The sequence below is a fragment of the Amphibalanus amphitrite genome, unplaced genomic scaffold, assembly GCF_019059575.1.
Source record: "Amphibalanus amphitrite isolate SeventyFive unplaced genomic scaffold, NRLGWU_Aamphi_draft 001152F_arrow, whole genome shotgun sequence".
Lineage (NCBI taxonomy): Eukaryota > Metazoa > Arthropoda > Thecostraca > Balanomorpha > Balanidae > Amphibalanus > Amphibalanus amphitrite.
Genome location: NW_024882646.1, coordinates 53980 through 68662, shown reverse-complemented (window position 1 = coordinate 68662; position 14683 = coordinate 53980). Strand labels below are relative to the sequence as shown.

The 14683-nt window shown below is 48.7% G+C and overlaps 2 protein-coding genes across 10 annotated transcripts; one reads left to right on the top strand and one right to left on the bottom strand.

The window, feature by feature from the left end:
• Positions 1 to 784: 784 nt before the first annotated feature.
• Positions 785 to 4417, bottom strand: LOC122370639 (protein NipSnap homolog 3A-like). 6 transcript variants are annotated; one of them, XM_043346408.1, is made up of 6 exons: positions 4381 to 4417; positions 3402 to 3527; positions 2789 to 2969; positions 2378 to 2539; positions 1450 to 1674; positions 785 to 1126 (listed from the first exon to the last, which is right to left on the bottom strand). In XM_043346408.1, the coding sequence occupies exons 2-6, from the start codon at positions 3408 to 3410 to the stop codon at positions 1050 to 1052; spliced, it is 654 nt and encodes a 217-aa protein (XP_043202343.1). In that variant the 5' UTR covers positions 3411 to 3527; positions 4381 to 4417; the 3' UTR covers positions 785 to 1049. The 6 variants fall into 6 exon arrangements, with proteins under 6 accessions (XP_043202343.1, XP_043202347.1, XP_043202342.1 ...); XM_043346412.1 differs by having other exon boundaries at positions 2789 to 2966; positions 4381 to 4406; XM_043346407.1 differs by having other exon boundaries at positions 4340 to 4390.
• A 256-nt stretch (positions 4418 to 4673) lies between these two features.
• On the top strand, positions 4674 to 14546 carry LOC122370638 (rho-related GTP-binding protein RhoU-like). 4 transcript variants are annotated; one of them, XM_043346404.1, is made up of 5 exons: positions 4674 to 4897; positions 6265 to 6507; positions 11918 to 11976; positions 13054 to 13242; positions 13706 to 14546. In XM_043346404.1, exons 2-5 carry the CDS (start codon positions 6318 to 6320, stop codon positions 13940 to 13942), a joined length of 675 nt encoding a protein of 224 aa, XP_043202339.1. In that variant the 5' UTR covers positions 4674 to 4897; positions 6265 to 6317; the 3' UTR covers positions 13943 to 14546. The 4 variants fall into 4 exon arrangements, with proteins under 4 accessions (XP_043202339.1, XP_043202338.1, XP_043202337.1 ...); XM_043346403.1 differs by having other exon boundaries at positions 4695 to 4744; XM_043346402.1 differs by having other exon boundaries at positions 4723 to 4940.
• The last annotated feature ends 137 nt before the right edge of the window (positions 14547 to 14683 follow it).

Here is a 14683-nt window from a genome sequence, read left to right as displayed (position 1 = left end):
TGGGAAATGGTGGTAGCTGGTAGTGTAAAGAAGACGAAATTTATGGCAAGGGTATGGTAACCATGTTGAAAAGCGCGTGATAGGAAACTAGATGGCTGCTGATTACCCAGACGCAAGTCCAGCGGATGAAGCGCTGGCTTTCAGGGTCCGCAAGGCATTCAGCAAAGACGGCCAGATCAAATACTGAAGAGAAAAGATAGAGATAATGAAGCTCACACGTCAGATATCTAGTAGAAAGAGCTGCTTCTTGAATGTGTCGCATTCCACTCGCGGCGCGACACTATTTATTGCGTTGCTTAGCTGATGTAACACCACTATAGAGTTTTTTCTTGAGCCCATGTATATTTGCCAGGAAAGGCATGCGCTCAAAGCAGCAGCCCACCAACTAGTTGGCACTCCGTGAAAGACCTCGCACGAAGACTTCACCCAGTAAGGTGCGCCGATATTGCACATTTGGACAAGACATACCGCGTATTCTGTAATAGTTAGATGCAGCAAACGAAATGCACATTACGGTGGAATAGTTAGAAAATATCACACGCATCATGTCATGGAATGGTATCAAAAATTGTTGTCAAACAGCATTTACAGTTTCGCATTGGTGCGAACACTAGGACAATGCGTTACCACGCCATGAGATGCTCTAATAAAACAGTGTCGAGATTATAAACCCGCTCATATAAAAAATAGCGTTTCCACGCCCCCGACAGTAACCAAACATCACAGTCCCGTCTTCACACCGCCCTCTAGCCCCCTTTTAAAAAGAAATGCACATGCTCGAAACGTATCCTCCCGTCTAACAGCTACAGCGACCCAAAACCTGCGTGGGCGTACAAAATAGTCATGATTAAAATATCACATTCCGTATCGCATTATCTTTGTGACCTACATGGCCGCGACCCACCGATAAACAACAATGGATCCCCAGGTGAGCGCTGTCATTCGCGTGCGCGGCTTCAGTCCCTAGTAAACAGCTCCGGTCCCCCAGCCCCGCTCCTTGGCGGTAGGTAAAGCGACCCCTGGCGAGTGACTGACAATGCCAGGCGGCACTACTGAATCAATGACACCTTGTGTGGCAGCAGCAGCTTGCTGTGAGCGGTCCGCACGTGCCGCAGGAGGTCCACATCTGTGAAGAAGACCTCGAGTCACAAAAAACTGCTACCGATACGGACCAATAGGAGCATCAGTTTAGACAAGCAAAGCTAAAGGAAATGGGTATCACTATCCCCAGTATCCGACACATTCTATAAATAGTTAATGTTGCTAAACTACGTTATGCATCAGGTGGAGTAAATAGGGTGAGCACGTCTGATTAAGTGCAAGGAACCATTAACTCGCATTACTATTATTAATGTTCAGGAAACAATGACGAACAGACCACAAACAGGTAATTACGCTAAGCTGGCCAGTTCTGCGTGGCGCATCAGTCCATCGAGTTCCAGCACTCACAGGCGGTATTGAGTCGGCGGTCCTCGGCGGCCTTCAGCAGCGCCTCCTGGCTCGGGTAGTGCGTCAGCAGCACGGCGCTGTTGGCCGGGCCGATCACCGAGCGGAAACAGCCGACCAGTGTATGGTCGGGTGTGGCCTCTCCGACCTCGGCGGCCACCCGCAGCAGAGGCGGCGACCATTCCGACTCGGGGCCGGTCAGAGAGAGCTGTAGTAGCTCAGTCACACCTGCAGGGGCCGGACGGTGTCAGAGGGGTGAAGGGGCGACCAGTTCGACCGCGGGGCCGGTCAGAGAGAGCTGTAGTAGCTCAGTCACACCTGCAGGGGCCGGACCGTGTCAGGGGGGGGGGGGGCGACCAGTCCGACTCGGAACCGGTCAGAGAGAGCTGTAGTAGCTCAGTCACACCTGCAGGGGGCGGACCCGTATCAGAGGGGGGGGGGGGGGGGGGACAGCGGCCACACAGCGGGGCGACCCGCACCGCGGATATGGTCAATGGTTATCTGTAAGAAGCTTGGTTGTGACATCGATGAGCCGCCGATGCCGCGTTAATGCAATTGATCGGAATAAAGCGTCTGAAGAGTTCGTTCGTGTTAGTGTTTTACGATCGGAAAGTCAAGATCGCTACCGGTAAAAATTAATAGCGAGCTTCCGACAAACGCATTGACTCGTAAAATTCGAATAAAGATGAACTGCGTCGTAAACGACAATAAAAAAACGGTTTGCCATCGAGAATGTGTTTTCATCGAACTTTTGAACAAGTAGCAAACTTTATGCTTATAGTGTACTCTCAGACTGTCGTGTCAACGCTACCCTACATCGAGCTTCGTCATGGGCCATGGTTTGTTTTTCTCAACAACCGTCGTCACTAAGTAGAAATTACGCACTGATCCAGGTACGGCAAGGTAAAAGATTACCCAGCAGTGTTCGCACCTGGTCCGGTGGGAGCAGTGACGGAGGTGGTCTCTAGCGGCCGCATCAGGAGGTTGTCCTGGCCGAGGACGGCCGGGTTCAGCACCGGGCCCACGTACTCCTGCAGCCACGTCGTGTCAGAGGCCAGCGCGGCGCGCACCGAGGCGCGGTGGGACAGACTCTCTGAGAAACACAGGAGGTGCGCCCGTGAACGGAATGTGTAGCTATCTTGTGATAAATAAAGAAACGAGCAAATAGCTCAAGCACAAACGACACATTTATAAAGCAAAAGCGACAAATCGCACGTAGGTATGACGAACCAATATAATATGTCCAGTGTCCACTAACACGAAATAGGCTGAAACGCGAGACACGTAATCGAAAAGAGCGCCCATTAAACCGTTTGTATTACGGAATCACGAGCCGGCTCACCGTAGGGCCACAGGTGGACCACCTGATGAAGGCCGCCCAGCTCCGACGTCCAGTACCCCAGCACGGGCGACTGCTGCGTGCGCAGGTGAAACAGACGCTCCGTTTCGCGCAGAAACGCCGCCATCCTATCCAGACGGAGACTGTATGTGCGCAGCTCGTACAGAGCACAGGCAGCTGCCTTCTGAAATCCACCAGGCAGAATATCGAGAGTACACAAACATACACAGATGAGAGTACACAAGCACAGTGCCATTACAAAGGCCTAATGATATACCTATCTAAATAAAGTAAGAAACCACATCTGGCTTTATTGTCAGATACATCACAAAATAGTATGGCTTTTGCTTTTTTGGCATCAGCATGACATTTAAGATCTACAATGTTCACACACAGATGTCAATTACTGATTGATTAGTGAATGGGAAAAGGGTCCAAGAGGTTAGCTACAATCATGGATAGCTTTCATTAGTAACTGATTATCAGTAAAATCAGTAAAATCAGCAATCTTGTTTCAAAATTCAAGAGTCATGCAGGTGTAATCAATTCATTTCAGCATGCAAGACAAGTCACCAACTTTTCTTATTGAGAATTTGATGCAGTCCATTCAACTTACAAATGACATAGCTGAAGGTACCTGAAGATTTGTGACAGTATCAGTAAGCTGAAAGGTTTATCCTTCCAATGTGGGGCTGAAAGTATAACCAAAGCTATTGATCAAGATTTTGAATTGTTTTGAAGCCTGGAAAAAGCATGAGTGTCAGCTGCAACATCCAACAATACAAAAATTTGACAATTCAATTACACACATTTCAACAATATTGAAGACACACACACACACACACACACACACCACTCGCACTGACTGATGATGATCTAAGAAATTTTCAGAAATTTCTAGCGTTTTGGGTGGATAATTAAAACATGTGTACTCATACCACCAGAACAATGCTTCAAATATTATTGATCTTGATTCAGATTAATTCATCAATTTATTCAGAAATGTGAACTTGAAATCTACCTTCATTTTGATCAACAGAGGCAAATGCTAAGACAGAGTAGGTAGGCCCTATGGGCTATGAAGCTGCCTTCGGACACTTGCTTTTGTCTTCCACCCTTTCTTGGGGAGAACGTAGCGCTACATTCTCCGTACGTCACACCCCCAACAGCATCTGATATCTGATACCTCCTCTGAGGATCTGCCTAACATGAAAAGTTTAGGATAAGAATATTATTTAAATCAAAATGCTTTTCTCGTGAATTGTCAAAACTGAATTATTTAACTAAAAACCATGGTAAAATACTGTAGGTAAGTAAATACTGTATATAAAAATAAACTTTAATTTATTTAAAAACTCATACAACCAATACAAATAGGTACTAGGTAGAAATTGGTTATTGCGCTTACGGTCCGCCAACACGAATGAAACTAAGGGAAATATAGGTATAAAACCACACATCGGAGCGACAAACGGCAAACGGCGTTTGATAGGTCGCTTAAAGATCTACAACTTTTACAAAAACATTTTCGGGTCAGGTCAATATTGAGGTCACCAGAGGTCATCAACGATAAAATGTTTAGGAATGAGATTCACTGTGTGTGCTGTGTATAAATCAAATCAAGGATATCACAGGAATAAGTATCAACATCATATGATTTCTCGATGATGACGTAATTAGCTCATAAATGAAAAGGAAGAATGACAATATCAAATGTTCTCTGGATATTTTTTTGTTTTTGTTGAACCATGCTTAGTTGATGGAATGTTAAATTTCTCCTGTTTCCACAATTTCTCATGTAAGAAATGGGAGGATAAAAAATAGGTACACTTTTTATTGCACACATGACGTCAATAATAAAGCACTATCACTCAAATATTGGTACAGTCATTAGTCAATCCTTGGTCAAGGCCGCCTATGAACTTTTAGTGACAGAAACGGCGCGGAAAGGGTTCACAAGTTGTTTTTTGCTTGCTTTTTTGTGCACAGTTTGTTGCTTACTTAGAAGTGTCCGTGTTATATCATGCAATTCTGAATTATTTGCCCTTCCATTATCTCTTTTTTCATTAACGATTGTGGCAGCGCATTGGAAAATATACTGACTTGCGCCAGGCAAGTCAAAGTGGTAACTCAAACTACCAACTGGTAGGACTAGGTAGGTAACTTGAACTCAGAATACAATTGACCATTCTTCTATTCACGTTCAGAACCTGAGGCCACAGGCCGTGGTGTGGTATTGACTGGATTAGCTGCCAGCGTATGATGGCGCTTGCACTTTCTGTAATTCTACCCAGAACTTGTTATATATCAATGCTAGTTAAAAAAAAAAACATAATATCTATTAATTTCTCCACTAGTGCCATTTTCCGTCTGTATGTCCATGTACCACCGTGCTAATATTTATAAATATGGTAGCTATCATATCGTCGCCCGCTGGCCACTGGCCAGCCAGGTGACTGAATCCAGTTGTTAACAAGGCCCGAGGCCACTTAAGTTATACCCACATAAAATTAACGGCTACTGGCTTTTATTTTAAGTGTGGCAGGTAAAATTATGGGGCAGCTTTGAGAAAAAGAAAAAGCTACAAAAATTTGATTTTGTATTAGTTAACTTTCCCTCATTTTATTAATGTACCTAGGCTAAACTGGCCCGTTGTGGCATTTAATGCGAGTAAAATTCAAACTGGCCTCTTGCAAATGTCAATTAGAATAAGGTTCCTAGGAATAAGGGTGTGCTGTCATGCTATTCTGATACCACTGATTCCATGCTGTTTGTTGTGTCTCAGTGCATCATGTCATATTAAGCCTAAAGTCATGTACCTAACTATCAGCCCTAGGTATCTAAAGTTACTCCCCTCCTCAACAATACCTACTGATGTGTCAAGGCACAATTCTGTTGTAGGTAACATCTTTGGATGTACCTACTGAAAGTTTTCTGTTTATTGATCCACTGGCAATAATTCATAGCCAAGCAATCAGGAAACACCTGAGCTCACACTAGGGCATCTAACCCTGTAAACTTTAGCCAATGAGGCCTGTACCCATAGACTTATGAATTATTCATGATTGGTGTTCAAAGTGCCAAATGCTAATCAGCTTTTTCAAGCTTAAACACTTAATGGTATGCTACTTGGAAATGTCTTGAATGTATGTATCTATGTATATATTAATGCTAGCAGGATTTTTTCAACCCCATCCTCTAATTGCTGGATAAGTTTTCACATTTTTTTAACCAAAAGACTCACTAAAATATGCAAATCCTATCAGCAATCAATCATTATTCTATTCAGTGTACCTGTACAATCGATTGCCATTTTATACAATCTTTCCTTTACTCCTAGCATTTTTGTTACCTGATCGGGCTGATTGCAACACATAATTCCCTCAATTCGTTTGGTAGATGACTATTCTAATATTGGTTCTTGATCGACCGTAAGTGTGAGGTCGCCGTCTGACGTCCGGTCCGCTGCGCGTGGCCAGGTGGTCTGTCGTGTGCGACCCGCGCCGGCGCCGCTCCCGGCACCTGAAGAGGCATGCTGATTCAGACGGGCGCCAGTCCGCCGTGCAGCCCGGTCATGGCCGGCAAGCCGCCGCCGCCGCCGGAGCGCGTCAAATGCGTGCTGGTCGGAGACGGCGCCGTGGGAAAAACGTCCATGGTGGTCAGCTACGCCACCAACGGCTACCCGAGCGACTACCAGCCAACGACCTATGACGACTACAACGGTGAGTACCCGAGCGACTACCAGTCCACTGTCCATGACTAGTTCCCGAGCGACTACCAGCCAACGACGTACGACTACCACAACGGTGAGTACCCGAGCGACTACAGGCCATTATCACGACTAGTACCCGAGCAATTACCAGCCAACGACCTATGACGACTACAACGGTGAGTACCCGAGCGACTACCAGCCTACCACCTATGGCGACTACAATGGTGAGTACCCTAGCGACAGCCCTCCAACGACGTAAGGCGACTACAACGGTGAGTACTTAATACCCGAGCAACTACCAGCCAATGGCCTATGAAGTATGACGACTATAATGGTGAGGACTGAGCACCCGAGCGTCTACGTACCCGAGCGACTACCAGCCAACGAACTATGACGGCTATAACGATGAGAAGTACTGAGGACCTGAGCGACTACCAGCCGACGACGCTTGACGACTACAACGGTGAGTACCCAAGCGACTACCAGCCCTTACCACGACTAGTTTCCGAGCGACTACCTACCATCCTTCCTTTTTGTGCGCCAATGACGACTAGTACCCCGTACTTACCGAAGCGACTGCCACCCCACCACATGTGACGTAGGTACAGTCCACAGCAGAAGTAATTTGGGGTTTCAGTCATGGGTATGTTCTGCTTCTGAAGCTTAGGAACGATTAGCCAGACTACAATGAAACTTTGAATGTAGCTTATATTATATGTATCGTCACCCTTGCAGCTGCAACTTAAGCTATTGACATCTTCTTTTCGATCACTCCGCATTAAACAATCGCCAGTCAAAGTCAACCGTTGAGATTGGTAAAACCCTACATTACTTTAGCGGTGGGCTGTACGTCTATTACACTGAGCAGTGCGGATGCTGTGCTCCCATCGCTGAGGGCCGAAAGTTTAGGTGCGTATGTGTGGAGTGGAGGCCCCCCAACTGACATAGGTATCCATCGTCTGGCCCCCACGTGCCCTTAGAGGAGTCAAGGATGTCGCATCGTTACTTTGCTATTACTGGGAAAGGGGACATTCTCCAGGAATACTACTTAGCTATAATGTGTGCTTGTGCGTGAGATGCCACAGATCTTTATTTTCCAACAGTACAAGTTTGTGAGCTAGACTGTTCTGTGCCTATTGAAAGGTCGAATCTTCGTGTGCTACTGTGAATGAGTTCTTATCATGTTCGGCGTGCTTGAGTTGTGATTCATTGAACCATGACCCATTTATCATTGCATGTTTGTTCGGGATGGGCAGGGTGGGTTGATTCCATTGGTTATGTACCTTATTCAAGCATAGCCAGTAGGAATGTCAGTTATGTGTGGCGAATAAGATGCTGGAGCATGCGCTGGGAGCCGGGAGGGCGATGTAAATACTAAATACGCTATGGGCTGTTTATATTTATATGGAATTCGCCAATGAGAAGTAAGAGAGGGGTGATGAGGCGAACGCACGACAAAGTGAAGCCATTCATCCTGGATAAATATGACGACATTTCAGCGAAAGAGGCCTCAAATATCTTTTCCGCGACGATGTTGCTCTCATGATAGTTGGGCTCCGGCTTTCCCGGAATCGTTAAAATCGGAAACAAATTGATCTTTAATGACGTCAGCTGGCCTGATCTTTAATCCTCGCCGGACCTATTGGTTTTCTACATACGCGCCGACCGTGGGGGGGGGGGGGGGGGTGGAGGTGTGTGTTACGACGCTCCTCGCCGTTTCGCCCCTAATGGAGCTAGAGCATTGCGGGAAAACGAGCGTGTGCGCCGTTACGAGACGCAGAGACTGGTACCCGATTTTAAGGTTTCAGGTCCAGGGCTGCGTAGTCGATGGATTTTAGGGTGACTCCGACTATGACTCCGGCTTCAAAAATGGACTCCGACTTTAACTTAGGCTCCGACTCCGGACGGTTCTATTAAAATCCATATCGTGATATTGAAGTTCATAATGGAGGTGTTTTTATCTTGCTTGAAACGATCCCTTGGGCGTTCCATTCCATTCCATTCCATTCCAGAGTGTTTATTGAGCATCAACAACATAGTAAAACGATCGAAAAACGAACATGAGCAACAAGGATAAAGAAAAATAATAGAAGAGTGGTGCGAAAGCACATTGTGCACATTGTGCGTTCCAAGGCTTTGCCTTTTAAATATGCATTAAAAATAGCATGCAGGATTAAAAAGCAGGTTCTGAGGGAATTCACCCTCTTCTGCTTCTTTCTGAAAACGTTCGTCCAAAACAGCAAAATGGCCTTTTTTTTGACAAAATCTTGTTCCGAACGCAGTATCGTCAATCAAACAGGTGCAGTGCATGACGTTGAGCCATGCAGCGTTAACTCCGGACTCGTCGACTCGTCGGTAAGAATTTGGCGACTTCGACTCCGACTCCGCAGCCCTGCTCAGTGCTCAGGTGTACCAGCGACCTGAGTTCAGGTCAAGTGGCCCAAGGCACGGGATCGGTTTTTGATAACTTCGCAAAAAACGGTTGCAGCGCCGCGATGCACAGTGATGCAAATGGGGTTCACGAGTGGCCATAAATACCCAAAAGTCAAGTTTACCAAATTGAGTTAATTGCGATATGGCCGAGTAGACAAATGTTTGGGGCATCTGAAATCATATGGTTTTCATGTTTTTGTCAAAACCTGCCTCGTGTATAATCGTCAGAAGTTGTGACATTTTCTAGGTCGTAAAATGACGGTCAGACACTCGCAAGTTCAAACGCCGCTGGTTTGCGTTCATTTCGTACAAATTGAAAAAATTATGCACGAGAATGATCCCCAAAGCCTTCTGCTTCTAATGCCGGGTCACAAAAAGCCGCATCTCATTCGCTTTGGCGGTAATCTGACTATTTATCATCATGTTGCAATCGCAGTTTTTTACTAAGAAAAAAATGCTTTCGTTTCACCTACAGCACTTAACACAGTGTGTGCCCGTTAGTCCACCATAACATAGCCTTCCCTAATCATTTCTGAGTCGCATCGTTAAAGAATTAAGGCGCTAGCACAGGGCTGACCGGCGCTACAGAGGTTTTTGTCCGGGCGGTCGGGTGCCGCGGTGGGCGCGCAGTGGGCGAGTGGGTGCCGCCGCGCGGCGTCCGGGCGGCGCGGCGGCGCGGCCGCCCGGGCCGCCCGCTGCGCCGCGGCACCCGACTGTGCCGGACGAAAACTTCTGTAGCGCCGGTCAGCCCTGTGCTAGCGCCTTAATTCTTTCACGATGCGACTCAGAAATGATTAGGGAATGCTATGATATGGTGCACTAACGGGCACACACTGTGTGAAGTGCTGTAGGTGAATTGAAAGCAATTTTTTTGGTAAAAAAACTGCGGTTGCAACATGATTACAAATAGTTAGCTCACCGTCAAACCAAAATAGATACGGCTTTTTATGACGTGGCATTAGAAGCAGCAGGTTTCGGGGATCATTTTCATGTATAATTTTTGCAGTTTGTATGACATGCACGCACGCTAGCGGCATTTGAATTTCAAGTACCTGACAGTCATTTTTACGACATCGAAAATGTCTCGACTTCTGACAATCCTACACGAGGCCGGTTTTGACAAAAACATTAAAATCATACTTTTTCAGACACCCCAAACATTTGCCTGACTGACCATATTACGATTTATTCGATTAAGTGAACTTGAATTTTGGGCCTTTTTCGTATTTATGGCCACTCGTGAACCCCATTTGCATCACTGTGCGATGTTGGCTCCATCGTGTTTGCCTCGCTCAGGCACGTCGAATGGTATATTTTTTTGCTCGGGTGGGGTCAACTTGAGGTGTTGACCTCGGATCAAGGTCAGATCAAAGCCCCAGGTCACGTAGCTGGTCGAAGCAGGCCATATCGCATATCACTCTATTTGGCAGGTCTTTCCGATTCCATCGGTGGCTTTCTCGACTCGCTAGCTCAATTTAATCGGGAGTTATTGACGAAAAACTCTTATGATCCTAGGCCTAGTGATGTCATAAATGACGCACGCAAGGTCAGCAATGCAAAAGCAAAGCATTGAACATTGCAAGAAATGAATTAAAATCACTATTCCGTGTGCTTGAGATAGTTTGATATCGTTCCCGGCGCCAAAATAGCAGTTCTCATTTTTCCCCATTAACTTATAATGGGGAGGTCCTGTGACCGACCTGACCTCATGTGACCTTTAGGAAAACTCTGAGATACCTATACAAGTTGTGAGAACTCTGGAGGAGAACGCCCTGTAAGTTTCATCTCCCTGTGAAAGTTCCTCTGGCACTGAGGGCGTTGCGAAGTTGTGACATCTGATGACTGCAGAGGTTCACTTATGACGTCACAGGTCAGTGACCTGACCTGACCTGACCTGAAAATGCGGTTGGTGTCACAAGGTCCGGCTTGAATCAAAGGTCAGGCATGCCAAATTTCAGCTCTCTATCCCGGCGTGTTCGGAGCTACCGCGAAAAAAAAAACTGCCCTCGGCTGGCGAGGGTTAAACCTTTAAAGTGACTGGTCGTTAAAATATTTTGACGACCTTTCGAACAACGCTTACCACAGGTCGTTACGTGGCCCAGGTGCCGACTTAGACGGGAGAAATGAGCCCCCCCCCCCCCCGCTTTAGGTGTGTGTGGACATTCACAACACAACTACCAGTGCAGCGGAAAGCGGCTTCATGAAAAAAAAAATCCCCAAAATTCATATCGCGTTTACCATACAGGTGGAATGCTGATGGGCCGGCAATATGGGGTTCCCCAGAATGTTCGTGCTCGCGCGACCTACGTTCGATCATCCTATCTGCTGACTATAGGTCGCCGATAATTCTCCAGACCAGACTAAGGTTCCTATGATAGCCCATACATTGTGGCGTATTGGTGCCTGTTCTGCTTGCTGTAATATTTTTACTGCTAGTGTGAGCTTTGAGTCATTGATTACACTCTGCTCGGTGGAAAGTGCGAACTTTTTATCAGCTTTACAGGCCATGTGCTGAAGCAGTCGCAAGGCGGCTCGAAAGCAAATACGCTTCAGCTCGAGCAAAGGCCGTCCATAAGATTGGCGCGAGCAAAGTCAATCCTGATGTGGCCTGGTACAGCTAAGATATTACATTAAAGTGTTATCAGTTTGTATGTAAAATGATAAATAAATCTGGCAACAAACTAGATTCACTTACGTAAGCGATATGCAATAATGACACGACATATATCGCTGTATGATTCAATACAGTCACGTCGGCACTGTGTGTGTTTGCACTCAGGATAGCTGTGAAGTGTAATTGATTACGGTTACCTACTGGTCTCGCTATTGGTTTGACCCCATGGCCCATACTCATTAGTATCGCCCCAAATTGTTATCGCCCCGTGCTGCTGTGGCCCGCGGTTGCCTATGTGTACCGGTGACTGTTGTATGTGATGGAGACTATGTGATAGAGCCCCTGTGTGATCAAAGCCCCGCTCTGCCCGCAGTGGATGTGGTGGTGAACGGAAGGCCCGTCAAACTACAGCTCTGTGATACGGCCGGTCAGGTGAGCGAGCACGCAACACTGCCTGGGGCACCATTCACAAGGCGATGGAATGGTAAAGCGTAAAGGCTGCACCATTTTACGGGACTGGTAGTGGGTGGACACTGGACAGTCGTGAAATAGGAATGGTTTGTTTAGGTGGTTAAACTAGATTGGTGTAAAACCGTAGCACTTGTTGGGTAGGTTAGTTCTCCACCGGTCTGAAACAAACGCGACGATATCGAGGCATTAAAAGGCGCTCTATGACGTAACGTGATAATTTCGATACAGCTGTAGTAAGATTTATATACCGAATGGAAAGTTTCCTGTATGCTGATGTCTAACGGTATAACCGGAGAGAACGATAGCCACTGGTCAGACCGCGGCCGTGCCATGGTCAGTGTAGTGTAGCCCGTTTCGCCACAGCCACCGATAGTAGCTCTATATCGGTAGGTCTATATCATCTATCTGGCCACCGCCACCGATAGCTACCGGACCGCCCGGCCGGTGACTCAAGGCACGGGTTATCGCGCGCGGTCGGACGGGGTCCATCGGTCGCCTCGCGGGGAGGGTCGCCCCATCGATCGATCGTACTGACCCGGAGGATGTGTCATCGGCCCGGCCGGCGCCGTCTGCCGCCCGACAGAGACAGCGCGGGGGGGGGGGACTTTTGTCGCTGGCACGTGTTTCTATCTACATTGGAGATCGTACCCCCTCATGCCATGGGATTAGTAGGTACTCCCGCGCCGTCCCACACATGCAGCTGTTACCAGGGAGCTGGGAACTGGGAATTTCGGATGCTCTTACTTAGGCGCCAGCGTGGGAGGTGCGCAAGTGGTCAATTCCTCCCCCTCCCCCCCCCCCCCCGAGTAGCCTCTTACCGCTCCCACGCATCTTCTCATAGTCTTAGCGATGCCTAGGTACTTCTGAAGTTACATTATTCATGTCATGGCGAGGTGATATATAATTAAGAACTGGGTCATAGTCAGTCTTAGGTGCATTCTAGCAAGTTTCGGTAAAACACGCTCCTGTTCACGCCCATGACCCCGCGCTCTGCTGCTATCCGGTGTGACCCTCCCTCACCGTGTTTCCGCTCCCCAGGAGGACTTTGACTGGCTGCGGCGGGTCTGGTACTCGGACACAGACGTCTTCGTGGCCTGCTTCAGCGTGGTGTCGCCGAGCTCATTCCAGAACGTGCCGCAGAAATGGGTGCGCGAGATCCGCGAGTACCACCCGCAGGCGGCCATCGTGCTGGTCGGAACACAGTCCGATCTGCGCTCCAACGTCAAGGTACAGCCAGATGTCCCCATCCCTAACCGCAGGAGATTGAAGGCAGGGGTAGGCAGTTGTGGTGTGGCAGACTTGTCAAAAGGGCAGGTGTGGTGTTTGCGGGTTTTGGCGGGTGTTGTTTCTCCAAGTCGATATCTGGCTTCATGGAATCATGGACTGGTTAATGTTCATCCTTGGGCTATTGGTTGGCTCAGGCGATGTTCACACTCGTACTGAGCTCTGCTGGCTGTAATCTGCTCCCCTTATTGCCGCTGGCTTCCATGTGGACGCTTCAGTGGCGCGTGTGACCTATGCCCTATGAGTGTCGACGATGTGCGACCTTCCAGCCGTCTTGGCGTACCTAGTCACTAACGCTGACCTCGTGTAGCCCCGAGTTACATTCATCTGTCGCCGTCGTGACCGTGTCCCGCCAGGTGACGCTGTGACCGTGTCTCACATTGACACTATGACTGTGTCATCACAGGTGCTAATAGAGCTGGACAAGTACCGGGAGGTACCGGTCACGGAGGCAGACGCCCGTCGGCTGGCACACAACATTGGCGCCGACACCTACATCGAGTGCTCGGCGCTGACGCAGAAGAACATAAAGGAAGTGTTCGACCAGTGCATTCTCAGCGGGCTGGAGGCGCGGCGCCGCCCTCCGCCGCCGCCGCCCGGCCACAAGAAGCGGCGCGGCTGGCGGCGCTGGCTGTGCATGTGACTGTGACTGCGAGTGTCTGTGAAGGGACGCAGGCGGAGCGCCCCACCGCCCAGGGACGGTCGCCGACCGGCGGCGGGGATAGCTCCGCAAAAGTGCCGCCGCATTTTCCACATACTGTTGTCGTCTATGTTTTACACCGTGTATAATGATAATTTTTATGTCTTTATCGCTGTGCCGCGTCGTTGAGAGCCGCTCGTTAATATTATGTTATATACTTAGTGCCTCAGAGTTGTGCCGCTGCCCTGGCGTCGAATACTCAGCGCTGCGCCGTGAGTAGTGCTGCGGGCGCCGGTGGCTGCAGCTCGGCAGTGTACTGCGGGGGGCTGTGCGCAGCTGGGGAGGGGCGGAGGACGTGTGGTCGGTGGAGGTCTGAGGGAGACAGAGGGCAGCTGCAGCCGGGGGCGGCGCGTTGTTGATGGTTGTTACTGGTGGCGGACCGACGGGTCCTGTACCGGCCCTATTGGGCGCGGCGGGTGAAGAGACCGGCGGCTTTCAGTGTGTGCCCGGGCCGGGTCGGCGGCCCCTGTGATGAGCGCTCGGCGCCCGGGAAACGGGCGGCCCCACGTGCCACTCAACGTGCCTGAATACAAAACGTTCCAGCTTTGATCGGCGTTCGTGGTCCAATGTCCAATGCCCAGGGCGTTGGTTTGGTGCCTTTCCCCGTACCGCCTATCCACTTCTGGTGAACAGATTGCGGGCTACGAGATTCAGCGTTTGGTTCAGCTCGGCTTGGTTTGGTTC